Raw genomic sequence first — 17,476 nt, 5'->3', positions numbered from 1 at the left:
TCATAGGGGCTAGAAGCACAAACAGAATATTCCAACTGGAATGGAATCCCTGTTCCTTGCTGTTCTGCTTAGGCGTCTGCCTTTCCCTTCAACCTTGGAAAAACTTTGCTGGCTTTAGATGTGTGTGTGTAAAATTACTTGTGTGAGCCTTTTGCAGTATTACAAGAACTTAATGCTAAGCTGAAGCTGATTGGTCTGAGATTTGTGGCCCCTAAGTAGTGGCATGGCCGGATGGCAGGCACTGAACTGAATGCTTCCTCTCGCCTCCACCGCAGCTGCCCTTGCCACCCATCCTCATTCCTTCTTGCACCAGGCACAATGGGGAACTTAGATGTGACCTTGTTCACATGGCATGGCACAGCTGGAGACAACATGTGTTTGTCATCAAGCTGGGGGTTTCTTCATGGCTTTAGGATGTAGGTACTGAGGTGAGCTAAGGCCACTTATTAGAATGAGTTCCGCATCAGGGAGCATGCAGCAATCTTCTCATAGATTCCAGCTGGACAAAAGATCTCATTGACTTCTTCTACCTGGGCAAAAATGAAAAATGTCTTGGCCGCAAAGCCCTCAGTGTCTGTAGATAGCAGTCTTGCCTCCTCACTTAACCCCCCCCCCAAAAAATGAATACAATTTCAGCTTGCTCCAAAGTATTATACAAAGTTTCTTTATTGTAAATAATTGCATGGGCCATGCTTAGCTAACAGAGGCTGTAAGAAAGCAGGGAATAACTCTCGATATTGGATTCCCCCACAGCAACACCTGCGTAAATGGATGGAAGTGGTAGTTATTACACACAAAGGAGGACAGAGGAGTGATGGAAATGTAAGTTGATTCCGTTCTTTTTCTGGGGCATGAAAAGCCAAAGCAAATGGGATGAAATGTTGGGGAGACTGTAAACGCTAGCTGCTTCCTTTCAGCGAACTACATACCTGCTTAATGAATGTCTTTGTGTGTGTGTGTGTGATAGACAAATTCTTAATGCTTTTACAGAATTGTTATGGGTGATGCTTGATGTTCCCCTACTCTATGGTAGCCACATTCAATCTTGTGGGATGCTAGCTGCTGAATTTTAAGTGTGGAGGAAGACCTTAAGAGTGCACCCTGTTGTAGGGTGAATAGAGGTTGTGCTTTATATGAAAACTGTTGGTTGCACCCCTAGTGATTTCACTGGCAATCCATCCCAGTTCATTGGATTCAGCAAGAAGCACAAGCACTGTCATTAGCAGAAATCCATCCTTAAGAAAAACACCTTGACCTGTTAGAGATTTCCCCCCGCTCCAAATCAATGTTACTGGATGTTTCACGTCTCTTGCAAATGAGCAGCATGTACCATTCTCCCATCCCGTTTTGCAGGCTAAATCTTTGTGTGTGTGTGTGTGTGTGTGTGTGTGTATATGCAATACATGAAATAATTGTTGGAAATGAAAGCAAGACTGCTATTGGAATGAGATTGTGAAGAAAGCTGGGGAAATAATGCTTAAAAGGCCGAGGCTTGTTCAATGTTGTACCATCAGTTTTCTTAGGTATTATCAGCCTATTTGTGTTGGATGTTAGGGTTCCTCAGGTTACAATCCCTAGTAAGTACTAGCTTACTGGTACTTGAAAGTTTTCAGGCATTGTAAATTTCTTGATTTTTCGTGTGCATGTGTTTAATTCACCCAGGAGCTTCATTGGCACAAGACTCGGTGAATGTGAAGGAGTTGGGCCAACCCCCCCCCCTCTAATGGTGGACTTTTGCAGCCTCTTTTGACTAGTAGTAGTTGTGCAGTAGCAGCAACTCGCTCTGAACTACGTGTGCTCTTTCATGTAAACGAAAAAGTTCTGTTGCAGACTCTTAATGTTTGAATATACATATTTATCAATAATTCATTCTTTAAAAGGGGGAAAGAGTGAAGAAGCTTGACAAGGCAGTGTCCGAATATGGTTTCAGTCTGAGTGTGAACATTTGGCCGTTGTTAAAAGCATTGTATGTGGTGATGTGGGAATACAGGCGTGGTAAAACACCATTAGTTAATAAACACTTAGAAAGGATGTACCACCTTTTGAAGTGTTGCTGCATTATGCACTAGGCTTGGACAGTCTTTTCGAGGCTCCTGTGCTTCAACTGCTAAGTATGGCACAATCTATTAAGCACTGTTCCACTTTAGCAAATTCTCACCCCCCCCACCCAAATATACCTGCAAGGCTTTAGGGAGACAGGAGCTTGGTAGTTTGCCCCAACAGAGTCCAAAGGGTGCTGCTGGATGAGGCTAAAGGCCCATATTTCCTAGCATCCTGTTTCTCACGGTGGCCAGGCCAGTTGCTTCCAGAGAGCCCACAAAGAGGATACGAAGGCAGTAGCCCTCCTACATTATTCCTCCCTAGCAACTGATATTTCCAAATCTATTTCCTCTGAACCTGGTGTCCTGTATTGCTAGCATGGTTGATACCTGCTTTTCTGGTGGTGGCACTTGCCTGCGAAGCTGGCATGTTTTGATTTGGCTGTTCACTTTGTGCCAGGGGTGGCCCACATGGTCCCCTGCAGATGTTGTCAACTCACCATATGTTACCATTGCTAGATCTTGCTGGGGTTGATGGGAGTTGTAGTCCAAAACATCTAGAGGGCACCATGTTGGCTACACTTGGACATGTCTAACATACATGATGTAATCATGTTGTAAAGGGCCACCACAGGTAAGTATTCTTTTTCCTGTAGTTGGCGGCATAAATACTTGCCTGAGAGTGACTTCCTGCTGCCTCAAGATGGCCGTAATCTGAGAAACGTTAGCAATGGTATTTTAACTCATGTAGGCTACATAGACTGTGCTATTCCTTTATATCTGGCAGTGTGCAACCACTTAAAAACACAAATTCTTCCATACATCGCAGTAGGTGCAACTGCTGCTAACAGCCAGGCTTTAACAGATGCACTTGCCATGATGAGGGTGACACAACCCTCTGGGGAGTGTGATACGCAGCCAGCCGCCTAGGGTGGAACAGGAAGCACTCTTAACCAACCTTCTGACTCTGGAGCAGGAAAGGCAGAGGAGGGAAACTGGATGCTCCTGCTTGGTCCTTTGTCCAGTGGTGTCCAGGCAACCCTTCTCCTGCCAGATGTCCTGTTGGGAAAGGACAATGGTGGGAAAGAAGGGTTGGGCAGTGCTGCTCAGGGCACTTCTTACCAGCGTTGCCCAGTCGGCTACTCTTCTAAACAGGAAAACCCAGCAGTGTGTGTAGTGTGTGTGTTTGTGTCGGGTGACATTACCTGGGGTGACTTTGAGAAGCTTTGCCCAACCTGGCGTGCTTTCCCCACATTTCTGTTTGGTAGGGGAGAAGGGGATGCTGGTGCCTACAGCCTTGACCAGCAAGGCCACTCAGAAATTGCAGATCCCTGTTAACAGCTGGGGCTTTAATCCTGTAAGCACTTGCCACTGGAGTTAGTCTGGCCCAACAGCAGTCTCAGCTACTGTTCAAATGTGGAGGTGTGTGGCAGAACTGTTCTAGGCATTATCACTTTCATCGCTCATGGTGAATTCCTGCCCTAACAGCTATTGGGAATCAACTGTGGCTATCATAGTAAGTTCCCCTTCCTTCTGCTGCCACTAGTGTTGACTCTGGGGGAGGAGTAACCATTCGGAGAGGGGGAGTGGGGGACTGGGCACTGGACATGGGGGTGCTCCCCTTGCTCCCCCCCATGAGGTGAAACGCAAGTATATTTTAAGTGCTGCTCTGCCGTGTCCCTCCTGTTTTTGTGTGCAAAAATGTTGTGGACAGCGAAGAAGTGACTTGGGGTTGCTTCATTGTCGTGAGAAGTCTAGCAAGCGCTTTCCCTAGCCTTTTGCTTTCAGCCTTTCCACTAGCTCTTCAAGTGGAGCATCCCTCTGGGAGTTCCCCCAAAGTCTCAACATCTGAAGCAAAGCCACCCTGTTTGCAAAGCAATAGAAATACTGCGCTTTCAGGAAAACGTAACTTGAAATTTTAAGAATGCTGTTCTCTCTCCCACCCCCACCCCCCGTGTGTGTGTTTTTGTGTGTTGGGGCAGACTTTACCCAAATCCTTAATCTCCTTCCATACCAATTAAAAACAACAACAACAAGGTTCTTTATTGCTTTAATATGTATCTGCCTGCAAGAGGTTTGCATTCCCCGTGCTAATTAAGCCGTGCTTCATGGCTTCATGGATTATAAAGCTGGCACTGCTGTATTGGATACTGTTGACAGCATGATCATATGCATGCAGCCATTGTGTTTAGCTGCAGGCATGCATTAAGAGTCTCTCCTTCAAATTGGTTAAAAATGGATTGTTTGTTATTTGTCACTTTTTCTCCAAGGAGCTCAAGGCAGATCCCCATTCTCCCTATATTGTTCTCACAGCGATCCTCTCATATAGATTAGGCTTGTGGCTGTGCTTGAGCAGTCACACCTGAGTTTCATAAGATGTGATGTGAACAAGCTTTGTTCTATGCTATGGCTTCCTTCCTTCCTTTGTGCAAGCCAGGGATTCACCACCTTACTAGAGTCTTCTGCTATACCGAAACCAAGAAACTATGGTTAATGGTTTCCAAACAGGACAAGGTATTTAGTGAATTGTACCATGACTTCATAGGGACGCGGGTGGCGCTGTGGTCTAAACCACAGAGCCTAGGGCTTGTCGATCAGAAGGTCGGCAGTTCGAATCCCCGCGACGGGGTGAGCTCCCATTGCTCAGTCCCTGCTTCTGCCAACCTAGCAGTTCGAAAGCACGTCAAGTGCAAGTAGATAAATAGGTACCGCTCCGGCGGGAAGGTAAACGGCGTTTCCGTGCACTGCTCTGGTTCGCCAGAAGCGGCTTAGTCATGCTGGCCACATGACCTGGAAGCTGTATGCTGGCTCCCTCGGCCAGTAAAGCGTGAGGAGCGCCGCAACCCCAGAGTTGGCCACGACTGGACTTAATGGTCGGGGGTCCCTTTACCTATACCTTTACCATGGCTTCATATCTTGGCTTACTGGGAAGTCTTTAACTATGATTTCCTGGTTTGGATGTAACAAGAAACTAAAGTTAACTAAAGACTTCCTGGCTTATGCAAAGAGAAGAATGAAGCAACTGTATGTAGCAATCTTATCTTGTCTAATTCAGCCAATATAGCATCATCCAAACTTAGTCAGTGACTAATGTGCATTTTGAGAGTCCCTTCCTCTTCAGGCTGTTTGATAAGCTGCCCTACAAATCTCAGAAGATCCTGCTTCCATCCTCTAACTATTCACAGGCATTTTATGACCTTGCCATGACTTCTGTTGAGCAGTGGTAAAAACGTGTGCCTGTTCTCTCCCCGGTGGAAATTCTACTAAGCGCTGTTGTTAATTATTATGACGCACATCAGTTTTACTAGGTTAGCTCCAAAACACCTCTTAAAGTTTCATTTTAATTTTCATTAAAATGGTTTGTGAGAGTAATCAAACAGCAAAATACAACCATGTAAAACTATGGTTCTACTCGCTCGGTTGCTCACACATTTTCCACCTGCTCAAACACACCCGTAGCTCAGTCAGTCTGTATCAACACCCATTTGCTCATACTTCCACTCAAAACACACTTTTCCTCACTCTCAACAATTACCTTTCCTCAGCACTCCTCTGGGTACATACATTATATAGAAATGCCATACTACGACCTTTTTTGCCAAGGGTATTGTTTGTGATTCCAGTTTGTTCTGTTCTACTCTATTGAGCATTGAAAGGTGGTTTGTTTTTCTGTTGTCTCTGTGGACATTGCCTGTCTCCCAAGATAATCTGAATGCCGCCTTCACTGTCCTGTTCATCCCTTAATATCCTTCCTCTTCCTCCTTGTGTGCAAGCTTTAAATATATATATAGATATATATATGGGAAGTTGTATGTATTCAGTGTGTGTACAAACAGCCAAAACAAAAAAAAGATGCTTTTCCTCCCCATCCTCAGGAGAGTATTTCCGAGTGCGGGAGATGTTCCTTGTCTCCATTCTGTCAGTTTGAGGTGAGAATCTAACCCTACTAAAGTCAGTTTCTGACTCTGCTCTGAAGCATAGCATATACACTTTTCTTTTGCATTTACGTTTTTGTGGTTGTCGTTGTTGTTCACGCTGTGAATTTTTGTTTTGTTTTGTTTCGGTTCAGCCTGCCATGGAAGGGGTAGAGGTGAGAACTTTCAGAGGAGGTGCCAGGAGGTTCTTTGTTTGGGTTCCGTTCCGTTCCTTTGTCTCTTTCTTTCTCTCCTTCTCCTTCTCCTTCTCCTTCTCCTTCTCCTCCTCCTTCTCCTTCTCCTCCTCCTCCTCCCCCCCTCTCTCTCTGTTTATGGTTTGTTTTGCTATGGTTTGTTAGCTGTATTTGTTATGTACTGGGCGAAGTGCATTGTGCCTTGAGTGCAGTGCTGTGACTTGTCCTCTGTTGTTTGTCTGTGGCGGAGTTGTATCAGTAGCATTTGCTGTGACCTGTGGAAGGACTTATAAAGCATGTTTTCTTTTTTAAAAAATGAATAAATTAGGAAGTTTTTGGTGCAGTTTCCCTCCCTCCCTGTACATACATTGAGCGGAAGCCTTCTTGAGTTGCTAACATCTAAAAGGAACAGATTTCAAAGCAAAAACTGAGGCCCCACTCCTAATTCTAACGTCTGGCGGCTGTGCAGGCCTCTCTGTTCAAGTGGGGGAGACTTGTGCTTCATTCAGTTCAGGAAATGCAACCACCTTGCTAGACCTAATGTACTGTGTGTATGCATGCACAATTTCGTGCCCCTTTTCCTTCTATGGTGTTTGTCATAACCCTACATAAGAAACTACCCAAATGGTCAACAGGAGGTTTGCTGCGTTGGGGTCTGTGGAAGAGCTCGGAGGTCAGTGGCTGATGACCTTTGGGACTGGTGAGGCAGAATGCAGGGAGTCCAAACCATAGGTGGAACAGAGCCAATGGGAAGTAGAGCCAGATAATTCTAGTTTTGTCCCCATCCTCCTCCCTGCTAACTTCAGCAAGGTCAACATGGAGGCTAAGGAAGAGGAAGCTGGCCGGAATTCCGTGATCTCCTGGACTGTTTGTAACTTAGAAGGCAGATAGGTTGAGGCTGGATGAAGGCAGACTGAAGTTTGTGTGGCAGTGCCCTGCTTGCCCCAATGGCCTCTGCTGTAGGAGGATAGAGTTGAATTTTGAAGTTGCTAGCCCATATGAACTGAACTCTGATGCAGGCCAAACATAACTCTTCCTTTATAGTTTTGTACAAGCCAGCTTTTAGCAGCAGCTTTTGCCTTTTGGAGAGACTCACGCAGTTAGTGTGCCCAACATTGGACATTCACAAACCTCCATACCACTGTTGTCATACCATTTAAAAAAACAAAAAAAACCCCCAAAGTTTTAAAGTTGCACTATTGAAGCAAACTGAACCATCTAGCCACCCATTGTCCCCCTCCCTCAGAACAAAACAGCTATCTTACATGCCCTGGGTAAGTAGTAGTTGTTTTAACTCCTTGCTTTGGTTTGCCAGCCATGCTAACACCTAGAAAGGGGAATAGAGTTCCCATTAGGATCCGTTGTGTGTTGCATTCGAACGCTGCCTTAAAGTAAATGGATGCTTGCTAATGTTTCCATTTTGTCTGTAGGAAATGAAGATTTGCTCAGCAATTATAAACCTATTTCATCTGATCCCAGCTGCTCCTCAGACACTCGTTAAACCCTTACTGGAAGTTGTGATGAAAACAGAACGGGCTATGTTGATAGAGGTAAAATGGCACTTAATTTCCTTAATTGCTTCTGCTCTTCCATTTGTAATACTTGCTTTAATTGTGTTTTGAATTGTTTCAACTCCCCTGTGGAATCCATTTGATTTAAAACATTGATTTGTGGACACCCCTCTTGTACTCTACTCCATTTTTAAAAGAGTTTGGAACTAGTTCTAATGGATTTTCAAGGTCCAAATGAGAATTTAACTCTGTGAGAATTTAACTCTGCGCGCGCGCGCGCGCACACACACACACACACACAGGTACATACATACATACATAAAGTGGAGGGAGATCAAACTTGTGGTCAGATTAGAATTACATGTAGAAATACAATGTAGCTATATAGAAACATTTTGCTTAGTTTGCCCTTGAGAGAAAGGGCCAGATAATGTGACATTTCAAACATTCCCCCACTGAAAACACTGAAGGTTCAGATGTGCTGGAGAGAAAACCATAATTCTAGGCTTGGGCGTTGCTGGCATGTTTGCAGTCCTTAGAAAAACATAACCCAAGAGTGCAACCCTAGCTGCCTTGAACTTGTCCACATGCTAAATGAAGCTTCTTTTTCTCTGGGATTTGTTTTCGCAGGCTGGCAGTCCGTTCAGGGAACCATTAATAAAGTTTCTGACGCGTCATCCATCACAGACGGTTGAGTTGTTCATGATGGAAGCAACCTTAAATGATCCACAGTGGAGCAGGATGTTCATGGTAACTCATGGTGTTTTGCTTTGTTTGATTGACTTTCAATGCTGGTGGATGATCAAGGTGCTTGCAAGTGTAAGATCTTTCTCCGCTGTCACCTAGCAGCAGCCATTGGGCTGCAGCAGAGGGAAAGAAGGGAAGCTGGGCTATTCCATCGTTTTTTGCTGGCATCCGTCTGTCTTGAGAAACAATGGAGTGCACCTCCAGGGGTGAAGTCAGGCTGCTGTATTAGCAGCACCGAAGTGACCTTCTCAGGGAGCAAGCTTGGGCTGTGTGTATGGAGGTCCTGGGCTGCCCAGACCCCCCTCTTGGCCTTGCTGATGTGGTTCAAAGGAAAGCAGAGCAATGTACCAGGCCTCCACTCCAGATATGTGCAGAGTTTACTCCTTAGCCTTTTAGTCTCCTGAAGATATCCCGCAAGGCACTAGAGGTTTAGGATCAGAGTTTTCCTTCTCCTAAGACACACCACCTTCCCAGGTTGTTGAGCCCCATGCAACAGCAGCCAAACTCCAGGAAAATGTTTTGATTGGTCGGCTATTTCATCGACTCTGCTGATACTCTATTTTGCTTTGTAGCTCACTTGGCCAAACTGTGCTCCTTACTTTACAGCTTTGCCAAAACACCGCCTATGCAAGCCACAGATGTCTGGGGCATCTCCCCAGTAACCATTCTACCCTACTTTGCCTTGTCTCCTCCTTGGCCTCCTACAGTGCTAAGGCAGAAACTTCATCATTGGCTGTCACGGTGCACCCATATAAGAGCAAGACAGTTGCTGGGGAGCTGCCCTGTCCTGCCTCTTCCTCTGCAGCTAGTCTGGACTGTCCACCTTCTCTCTCGCCTGCTGGGCAACAGTCTGTTGTTTTGTCATCACGCTGCCCTTCTCACGGCTGCCTATTGGAGGCTATGCAAACTGCAGTGTGAAAACATCCTTAAAATGTTATTATATAGTAAGAAATATAATTACCAGCATGAAGAAAGGAGGAAGCTGCATAAAGGAGGAGATGTAGGGAACGGAGTGTACAGGTGAAGAATTAGAACAGTTCTTTCATCTTTATTTGCTAAATTAGCATTTTGTTGTATCAGGACTTGGACTTGATCAGGACCTGAAGTCTGCCCACTGCTCTAGCTCAGTCTTCCTAATCTGGTGCCCTCTAGATATTGTTGGACTCTGGCTTCCATCAGCCACAGCTAGGATAGCCAGTGTTTTAATGATGGCAGTTGTAGCCCATTGTCTTCTGAAGGGCACCAAGTTTGAGAAGACTGATCTAAATAATGTATGATATTTAAGTAAGCAATTTTAAGCGTAAGATTGCTCAGATATAGCTGACACTGCGCCCATGTATAAAACTGCACAATGTATGTTGCTGGCAGACTTCTGAAACAATTCATTGCCTTTATCAAGAGTTTTCTTTTATCGTTTCAAAACCAGAGCTTTTTAAAACATAAAGATGCGAAGCCACTGCGTGATGTTCTGGCAGCTAATCCAAATCGCTTCATCACATTATTGATACCCGTCGGTACTCAAGCAGCTGTTCGCCCTGGCTCTCCCAGCACCAGCACAATGCGCCTCGATCTCCAGTTTCAGGCTATCAAGGTATGGCATTCCACCTACCGAATTGCACTGAATAGTTCACACCTGCACCTTCTGTTTTGGTTTGAGATCTGTGGAATCTGTCCAAGAACAATTCCTCCTTGGTGTATTTCAATGGTAGTTCTCCCCCCACTCCTCTGTTTGTCCCATCAGTCTATTCCTAATCCTTTGTTGTTGTATTTACTAGCAAGGAGTGCCCAGTGCTGCCCAGGAACTTTTAGAAACCAGAAAATAATGTGATTAAAAAAAAAATAGATAATGTAATTTGTGCGTTTGGACCCGTCATGAAAAAAATTGGGTGAAGTCACAGGAATGCCATTTTTTTGGTCCACCATCTTGGTTCAAAATGGCACCTGGCCTCCAAATGACTATGAAGACACCCTCCTCCAGAACTCTCATGCTGAATTTGGTGATGATATATTGAGAGGGAGCTGAACATGTGCCAGAAGCCACCAAAGTCACATTTTGGTCCACCATCTTGAATTAAATTTGTGCCTGGCATCCAGACATTGACGAAGTCCGCTGCTGCCTCCTCAGGAACCCTCATGCCGGGTTTGGCAATGATATCTCAAGAGGCATCTGAATACATAGAAAACAAATAGACAAACCGCTTTCCAAAGTATATAGTAGATTGGCAGCAGTGTGTGTGTGTGTGTGTCTGACCTCCTTTTGAAATTCTTCTAAACTGGATACGCTCCTGTATTGCTCCCTCCCTCTCCCCCACCTTCCTGCTTTGATCCCATTTCCCTTATGGTTTGAAGAGATGAGAGCAGTTCTTAATGTCTTTCTCCAGAACTACTGGAAAGGAAACTTTAAATGGACATAACTAATAACCCGCTTAGGGCTATTTAAGTACCGCGTACATGTCCTTGCTTTTGTTTTGACAGATCATAAGTATTATAGTGAAGAATGATGAGTGCTGGCTGGCGAACCAGCATTCCTTGGTGAGCCAGCTCAGGCGAGTGTGGGTCAGCGAAGCTTTTCAGGAAAGGCACCGCAAGGAGAACATGGCAGCCACAAACTGGAAGGAACCAAAGCTGCTGGCGTACTGCTTATTGAATTACTGCAAGTATGTCGATCTGTGAATGCAGAACCTTTCATGGCCAATAGAGAACCTTTCATGGTCAAGAGCACCACATTCCCTTCTGGACAACCTTCCAAAGGCCACATGGCAGTGGTGGACGGGCCAGAGGCAAAAGTGGGTGGAGCAATCGATGCAAATGTTACAAGCGGCTCATTTCTATAGATGCTCATCCTTCCCCTCTCTGCCTCAACCTAGACAAGCAAGAAACATTGCCAGAGTTCAAGGACACATTCCAATCAGGCAAAAACACTCAGGGCACGAAGCAGGGCTAGCAAAAGCTTTGTCCCGGGAGTGTTCTGAGAGAGAGGGCTGGAAGGCTGTGCTTGGCCCTCAGGCCTGCAGTTACTGATCTAGGCTAATAGCAATTCTCCAATTCTCCTAAGTGCCGGTCCTTATGCAGCCAAAATGGTGCCATCAGTGTTCCTTGGACCACTGGCCAAGCTGTCTGGGGCTGATGAGGGTTGGAATCCAACATCTGGAAGGCCACAGGTTCCTCATCCTTCCCCTAATGTATGCTCTGGTTAAACAGAGGCCTCTTGGGTAGTTGGGAAGCTAAGCTGACTTCACTTTAGCTCAGGTGTGGGGAAACCTTTTGCCCTTGAGAAGTTGTTGAGCTGCAGCTCCTATCAACTCTGACCATTCTTGCAGGGTCTGATGGGAGTTGTAGTTCAGCAACAGCTTGAGGGCCAAGGTTCCCTACACCTGAGCAAACAAGTGATGGGGAAATACTTCTTGCTGGTGAGAAAGGAGAAAGCTAGTTGGTTGAAGCTAGCTTTCTTTGTAAGGTGTCCACTGGAAATTTGGGTGCTTTAGTCTTATACAGAGCATGTCTTTTTCAGAACTCATTTCTTAGCTTGATGTTGCTTAGCCTTGTATATTTTACTTCTTCCTTAGGCGAAATTATGGTGACATAGAGCTGCTCTTCCAGCTTCTCCGGGCCTTTACCGGCCGTTTCCTTTGCAACATGACTTTCTTAAAAGAATACATGGAAGAGGAGATTCCCAAAAATTACACCATTGCCCAAAAACGGGCACTCTTCTTCCGCTTTGTTGACTTCAGTGATCCCAACTTTGGAGATGAGCTTAAAGCCAAGGTAAAGCAAATCATTTAAATGAAAACGGGTTGGTATTTTTAGGTTCCATTTCTGTGGGCAATGCAAGTTGCTTGCTTAAATGTCAACAAGGGTTTGATAATTGGCAGAACTACTTCTGTGAAAATGCCAAGCCTAAAGAAGAGCAATAATGGGTGAAGTCAACAATTATTCAACTTCCATTTGATTGCCCGGATTCTTGAATATTGACATACCTGTTTGCCTAGAGCCTTTCTCTTTTTGGCGGAAGAAGCTTAATTTCCAGAGGGATCCACAGTGACTCTTGGCACTAATCAGTCATAGTCCTGCCTGCTAAGTTTGCAATTATCTGGCACTTTAGAAGAGGACATGGAAGCTTCCTGCTTGCATTGTTATGCATTAAAAAAAACCTTATCACTGAAATTTTAAGATAATTTAAAATTAATTGCCCTGGTTGTTAGTGCAGTATATCTTGCTGTAAGCATAGTTGCTGTGTTTCTGTATATTTACTTTGAAGCAGAGGCAACAGCTTGTTCAGTGCCAAAGACCACAATGAAAGCATAGAAAGCATAAGAGATCTGCAGCTGGTTTGCTAATTTGGTGGCACATAATTAACCTCTCTTGCACATAATTTGATCGAAGAAAGTGGATATCAAGGAGTTAAGCCTTAGGTGGCAGAAGCCTGATACACTTGGAGAGCTTTCTCCATAATAGTTGAGGTTTTTAGTTATCGGTTAGCATCAGTCATCAATTGCTTTTAAAAGCACTATTGTAACTTAGAATTGGGGGGTGGGGTGGGGTGGGAGAGGTGGGCAGGGGAGAAGAGACCTTGATAGTTACATTTTATTGATTTTTTAATTCATTTTATTGTGAACCACTTTAAACTTTTTAGGGAGGAAGACCAGGACAGAAATCATTCAAAATAAACAAATAAATGATTTCATTTTTCCCCTGATCTGCAGGTTCTGCAACACATTCTGAATCCGGCTTTCTTGCACAGCTTTGAAAAGGGAGAAGGTGAACAGCTTCTGGGGCCCCCCAACCCAGAAGGAGATAACCCCGAAAGCATCACCAGTGTATTTATAACAAAGGTAGTTCAGCCTAAGGAGGGAAGAAAGCAAGCAAACCCAATCTGGGCATTGGGGTGGTGGTCAAGTTGAGATCAGTAAGCACTGTCGTTTGTTTCCAAGGCAAGGTCCTAGCTTGAACAGGAATCCTTTGTGGCATTTCCTGGTGCGAAGATTCTCTATGGCCAGCCTTGGGTGGCTGGAGACATTCCATTACCTGGAAAACCTTTGCTGCCTTGAGAAATTCTCCAGCCCTTTGCGGGGCTTAAGACATGGAACAGCCATGCACAAAGCTGCAGGTTCCCAGTTCTAGCCTTGGTAGCTCCTAGCAGTAGCTCCTGGTGAATTGAGCCCCTTGCGCTTTGTTTGGCGATGTATCCTGAAATTCCTTTCCTTTTCCTGTTTTGGGGTCAGGTACTTGATCCAGAAAAGCAAGCTGACATGCTCGATTCGCTCAGGATTTACCTCTTGCAGTTTGCCACTCTTCTCGTGGAGCATGCGCCGCACCACATTCACGACAACAACAAGAACCGGAACAGCAAGCTGCGGCGCCTCATGACCTTTGCCTGGCCCTGCCTGCTCTCGAAGGCATGCGTGGACCCAGCCTGCAAATACAGTGGACACTTGCTCCTAGCGCACATCATTGCCAAGTTCGCCATTCACAAGAAGATAGTCTTACAGGTAATATGTGTGTGTAGATTCATATTTAAAACGTGTCCACAATCTTTCTGCGTGTCGTCCCCGCCCCATTCTTTGAAACTGGACATTGGTTAAGTAGCCATGTTAAGTGGACATCATAAGAGCCTGTGGCGTCAGGCCAACGGTCCAGTTAGCCCAGCATCCTGTTCTTACAAGGGCCACTCAGATGCCCATGCGAAACCCTCAGGCAGGAGCTGAGCACAAGAGCATCTCACCTCCTGTGGTTTCTAAAACTAGCATTCAGAAGCACTGCCACCTGCAACCATGGATTGTGGCCATGGATAACCTTGTCCTCCATGAATTTGTCCCACCCTGTTTTGAATTCATCCAAGTTGGTGGCCGTATATATGGCTACATATGTACCAAATACATTACAGTGGCACCTCAGGTTACATACACTTCAGGTTACAGACTCCGCTAACCCAGAAATATTACCTCGGGTTAAGAACTTTGCTTCAGGATGAGAACAGAAATCGTGCTCTGGCGGCGCAGCGGCAGCAGGAGGCCCCATTAGCTAAAGTGGTGCTTCAAGTTAAGAACAGTTTCAGGTTAAGAACGGACCTCCGGAACGAATTAAATACTTAACCCAAGGTACCACTGTATAACAATCATAATTTTATTATTTATGTGCCAGCCATCTGGCTGGGTTGCCCCAGCCACTCTAGGTGTCTCCCAACAAAATATTAAAAGCACAATAAACACTCCAACATTAGAACTTCCCATTGCAAGGCAGCCTTCAGGAGTCTTCTAAAAGACATATAGTTGTTTATCTCTTTGAGATCTGACGGGAGGGCATTCCACAGGGCAGGGGCCCCTACCGAGAAGGTATTCTTCCTAGTTCCTTGTAACTTCACTTCTTGCAGTGGGGAAAACTGTCAGAAGGCCCTCATAGATAGACATTTTTTGAATGTTTCATTTATAGATCACCCTTCACCTAATTAGGACAGGGGTGGGGAAGAGTGTTAGCTACAAACATAAGGGTTGGTGGGGTTTGAGATATTCACGATGATGAGAATGGTGGTCAGGTTATACTGTTTGTGCAGCTTTCAGATGAGTGGGCCAAAGATAATGTTGTGATGATGACAACTCTGTGGACAAATCCACTCTTCCTATTGCCTAACCCTCCTGGACTAGTGTGTTTTGAAAATCATAGTACTTGTAGTTGGAGGAAGATTCCAGGGAGCCGGAAAGATCTTGGAGCAGACACTCCAATACATGGGAGGATGGAAATAAAATGACTGTTCCTCCATTATGTTGTTCACCTGGTAGTTTTACAAAAAGTGCCAAATTATCAATTATACACAGTGGTCTTTAACTGGTCTGGATCCAAAACCCACCTCTGACTTACAATCTACCACATGGGTTCCACTTTCATATTTGCCCTTTTGATTTATACTTAATAATACACATTGTTAACCCTAAAATGTCAGTTCACAGAGCAGTGTAGCTTAGCATTACTACTAAATGAAAAGCAGTGTTTTTTTTTTTTTACACTTAACCTTAGCTGAAAGGCTGAGAAGCTATTGATTTTGCATGCTGGGAGAAGTTTTTAGAAAGCTACAGAAAAAGACTGGAAAGTGAACAGGATGTCCCCGCTATATACAGAGCTCTCTCAGGATAGATATAAGAAGGTGGGCATGTAATTGTCCAGAAATATGTATCTTATTAAAAAATGGTATGTTGCAGCACTCATGTAAATAGATAAAATGAGTGTTGTTGTTGTTGTTGTTGTTGTTGTTGTTACCCTGCCCATCTGGCTGGGTTTCCACTCTGGACGACTTACAACATATATAAAAAATAGAAAAAACATTTAAAACTTCCCTAAACAGGGCTGCCTTCAGATGTCTTCTAAAAGTGATGTACCGTATTTTTTGCTCTATAAGACTCACTTTTTCCCTTCTAAAAAGTAAGGGGAAATGTGTGTGCGTCTTATAGAGTGAATGCCAGTTGTGCAGCTATCCCAGAAGCCAGAACAGCAAGAGGGAATGCTGCTTTCAATTCGCAGCGATCCCTCTTGCTGTTCTGGCTTCTGAGATTCAGAATATATTTTTTTTTCTTGTTTTTATCTCCTTGACATCTGAAGGGAGGGCATTGCACAGAGGGCGCCACTACTGAGACGGCCTTCTTTGGTCTAGATAGGCTTAGTTGGAATCCAACATGGCAGCAACAACGTTGGCGCACTTCACCTGGTGTAGCCTCTCAACTTAGCTGTGGGTCCACACCCCCTGGTTGAAAACCTTTATTTCCTTTTCTGGATTTTATTTTATACAGTTGTGTGTGTTTTCCTCCTCTTCAGGTGTTTCACAGCCTCCTGAAGGCTCATGCGATGGAGGCGCGAGCCATTGTCCGGCAAGCCATGGCTATTCTGACGCCAGCAGTGCCTGCTCGGATGGAAGACGGCCACCAGATGCTGACCCACTGGACAAGGAAAATCATAGTGGAAGAAGGTCACACCGTTCCCCAGCTGGTCCATATTTTGCATTTAATAGTCCAGCACTTCAAGGTATTTCTCTTTATTATTTATTAAAATTCTCTACAGCCCTCCATCTGAAGATCACAGGGCAGTTTACAGCATAGAAACACAAAAATACCTATGAAAACAATACCCCCCACCAGCACATGAATGGTTTATTTCATCAAAGGCCCAGGAGAAGAGGAATGTTTTTTTCCTGGTCCCTAAAGATATGAAAGGAAGGTGCCAGGGCGAGCCTCCTTGTGGAGAGCATTACACCAAAGAAATCCTGCTCACCAGGTTGAAAATCGCACCTATCCTGCCCCACCAGTTCTCTTTCCCCTCTGTCTGCCATCACTGGGCTCCTCCCCTCTGAGGGTTATAAGCCATTGGTTGGGAGGGGACTGTGAGCTTGCACCCTTTCATCCAGTCTGATTACTGGTTGAGCTCCTTCTGAGCCAGTGGCCAGTCTAAAAGCTTCTTCCTCACACATTATTCCATAAAATGGATTAACAGTGTAATGAATGGATACGATGCCGGCCATAATGTTCTCTCTGTCTCTTACTGGGCATTAAGATGCGTGCCTCCCCACCCCCACCCCAAAATGCCATAAAGTGGTCATGCAAAGTGTTGGCCTTGACCCAAATAACCTCATCAGTGGTGTTTGCATGGCATAAATTTTCAGTGCACACAGAAACCCTCCGAGATGTTCTTAAATGCCAGAGAACACAAATCAAATTTGGAGTGGCTTGTTTCAGCACAGAACACTTTGTAAGGGTACTTTGTGTTGATTTTCGGGCTGGATTGCCTTTGAGGGCCCAGGGGAGTAATTTTGGTGCAGGACGAGAACTGTTGTGCTCTTGGTCCAGTGAATACTCCCTCTCCCAACGTTTCTGGTCATTTGGAGCTACTGCGAGAGCACTTTTGCCACTTTAGAATAATCCCCCAAAGATTTGCTCTCTTTGTGGGCTCAAGAGAGAATCGCAAACCTGAGATGAAAGTGGTCTGTAATCCATCGGCCAGAGGCGCTTAAAATACAGTATACAAACTAGAAAGCTTGGCTTTTCTCTTCCGTGTAATGCTTTGACCCTGCTAGGTTTCAAAGGCATTTG

At 45.0% G+C, this 17,476-nt stretch overlaps 1 protein-coding gene across 4 annotated transcripts in view; it reads left to right on the top strand.

Annotated features, from left to right (window-relative positions):
• Positions 1-17,476, top strand: part of TRRAP (transformation/transcription domain associated protein) — a 163,805-nt gene that overhangs the window by 45,371 nt on the left and 100,958 nt on the right. For 2 of the 4 annotated variants that reach the window (XM_081839442.1, XM_081839443.1), the window contains exons 31-41: positions 754-822; positions 5,915-5,968; positions 6,109-6,129; positions 7,578-7,697; positions 8,289-8,408; positions 9,832-9,996; positions 10,881-11,062; positions 11,972-12,170; positions 13,109-13,237; positions 13,628-13,894; positions 16,209-16,415. In XM_081839442.1, the coding sequence (XP_081695568.1) occupies positions 754-822; positions 5,915-5,968; positions 6,109-6,129; positions 7,578-7,697; positions 8,289-8,408; positions 9,832-9,996; positions 10,881-11,062; positions 11,972-12,170; positions 13,109-13,237; positions 13,628-13,894; positions 16,209-16,415 (1,533 nt within the window). The remainder of the gene's footprint in view (positions 1-753; positions 823-5,914; positions 5,969-6,108; positions 6,130-7,577; positions 7,698-8,288; positions 8,409-9,831; positions 9,997-10,880; positions 11,063-11,971; positions 12,171-13,108; positions 13,238-13,627; positions 13,895-16,208; positions 16,416-17,476) is intronic. The other 2 variants (XM_081839444.1, XM_081839445.1) reach the window with 2 other exon arrangements.

Source organism: Podarcis erhardii (assembly GCF_964252035.2).
Source record: "Podarcis erhardii genome assembly, chromosome: 14".
Classification (NCBI taxonomy): domain Eukaryota; kingdom Metazoa; phylum Chordata; class Lepidosauria; order Squamata; family Lacertidae; genus Podarcis; species Podarcis erhardii.
This window is presented reverse-complemented; position numbering and strand designations above follow the sequence as displayed.